The following is a 1,838-nucleotide window of genomic DNA, read 5'->3' as shown; positions in this document are numbered from 1 at the left end:
TTTAGATACAAATAAAATGAGTGTAGCAAAAATAATGAAAACTAACAGCAGGTAACTCTACAAATAATGGAATGTGAACCGTTTCTGCCCTTATCCAGAGTAAAATGGGTCACAACTTTGTCTAAAGGAACACTTCTGCAGCTGTAGTCAAAGGTCTGAACATTGAGATTGAGTATTCCACAGATAGACATGGTTTAACATGTGGCATCCATGGGAGATTTGTTTCTACCACAGCCTTTTAAGTGCTCCAAACCTTAAACTACCCACAATTACTACACCTGTGACTGGAACCAATGATCCCTTTTATCCCCCACCAGGACAAACCAAAATGTAGGCAGTTTTCTTTGCTTAGACATGAAAGCAGTTTTAACACTGGCCCTTGTGAAGCCACAATGTACCAAAAGTACTATGCCAAACATTTATAACTTGTATAAAAATTCCACATCCCCATACTGGCCACCTCAAGATGAGAATAGATTAATTCCCTAAATGTTAACTGGCTCTACTCCCCTAATATTAAACGTAAAAACCACATGGGAAATACAGAAATTCAAATAGAAGTAACATAAACCTGTCATAAATAGTAAACAAAAAACTATTTGTGGGACAGCATGGATGACAAATGGTCTACTGTGTAAATTTTAGAATGAGGCAGACAAAAGTTGGAAGGCCGGTTAATTTTCCCCTCCTTCTCCTGCTTCAGCTTCATCTCCTTGGGTATCCGATGTCCACAATGTTAAGTTGTCTCTCAGTAACTGCATTATTAGCCTGCTGCCTTTGTATGACTCTTCACTTAATGTATCAAGTTCAGTAATGGCTTCATCAAAAGCTGTCTTTGCAAGAGAGCAGGCTTTCTCTGGGGAGTTCAGAATCTCATAATAGAACACAGAGAAGTTAAGGGCCAGACCCAGTCTGATAGGATGTGTGGGTTGCATTTCCTTTTTGCTGATTTCAAAAGCTTCTTGGTATGCTTGTTGTGACTGATCCACAATCCCTTTCTTGTCATCACCAGCGGCAACCTCAGCCAAATAACGGTAGTAATCTCCTTTCATTTTCAAATAGAAGACTTTGCTCTCTGCTTGTGAAGCATTGGGGATCAAGAACTTTTCCAAGAGAGACAGTACATCATTGCAGATATCTCTTAGCTCCGTCTCAATTTTCTCTCTGTATTCTCGAGCCATCTGCTGTTTTTTCTCAGCACCTTCCGTCTTTTGTTCAATACTTGAGACGACCCTCCAAGATGACCTACGGGCTCCTACAACATTTTTATAAGCAACTGAGAGAAGATTCCTCTCCTCATTGGATAATTCAGCTCCTTGCTCAGTTATAGACTTCATGCAGGCTGCCATGTCATCATATCGCTCAGCCTGCTTGGCCAGTTTGGCCTTCTGAACCAGCTCATTTTTATCCGTGACTGAATGTTCCCGCAGTGGGCTCCCCTTCCGCCAGGCGCGCGGCCTCGCCTGGGTCTACTGGCAGGCGCCGCCAGGCCGGGCCTGGGCTCCAATCAGCTCTCAGCCAGATATAAAGAATTCTTAAGACTTAATAGAAAAAGACAAATAATCCAATTTTTAAAATGGGCAAAGGATTTTTTTTTTTATGTCTCTGAAAGGATTTAAGTATTTATTTCTCCAAAGAAAATATACAAATAGCCAAAAGTACCTGAAAAAAATGTTAAATATCATTAGCCTTTAGGGAAATGCAAATCCAAGCCACAATGAGATATTACTTCACATCCACTAGATGGGTATGATTAGCAGGGAGGGAAACAGAATAACAACTGTTAGCAACAACGGGAGCACATTAAAATCCTCATATATATATATATATATATATAT

General features: G+C 40.3%; 1 protein-coding gene across 1 annotated transcript in view; it reads right to left on the bottom strand.

Moving 5' to 3' along the window:
- Positions 1-226: 226 nt before the first annotated feature.
- The window catches only part of LOC108304500 (14-3-3 protein zeta/delta-like), a 5,172-nt gene continuing 3,560 nt past the window's right edge, over positions 227-1,838 (bottom strand). The window contains exon 2 of the mRNA XM_037738583.1: positions 227-1,469. Coding sequence (XP_037594511.1) covers positions 675-1,469 — 795 coding nt within the window. The 3' untranslated portion in view covers positions 227-674. The remainder of the gene's footprint in view (positions 1,470-1,838) is intronic.

The sequence above is a fragment of the Cebus imitator genome, unplaced genomic scaffold (assembly GCF_001604975.1).
Source record: "Cebus imitator isolate Cc_AM_T3 unplaced genomic scaffold, Cebus_imitator-1.0 Scaffold54, whole genome shotgun sequence".
Taxonomy (NCBI): domain Eukaryota; kingdom Metazoa; phylum Chordata; class Mammalia; order Primates; family Cebidae; genus Cebus; species Cebus imitator.
Note: the sequence above shows the minus strand (reverse complement) of the source record. Positions and strands in the feature narration are given on the sequence as shown.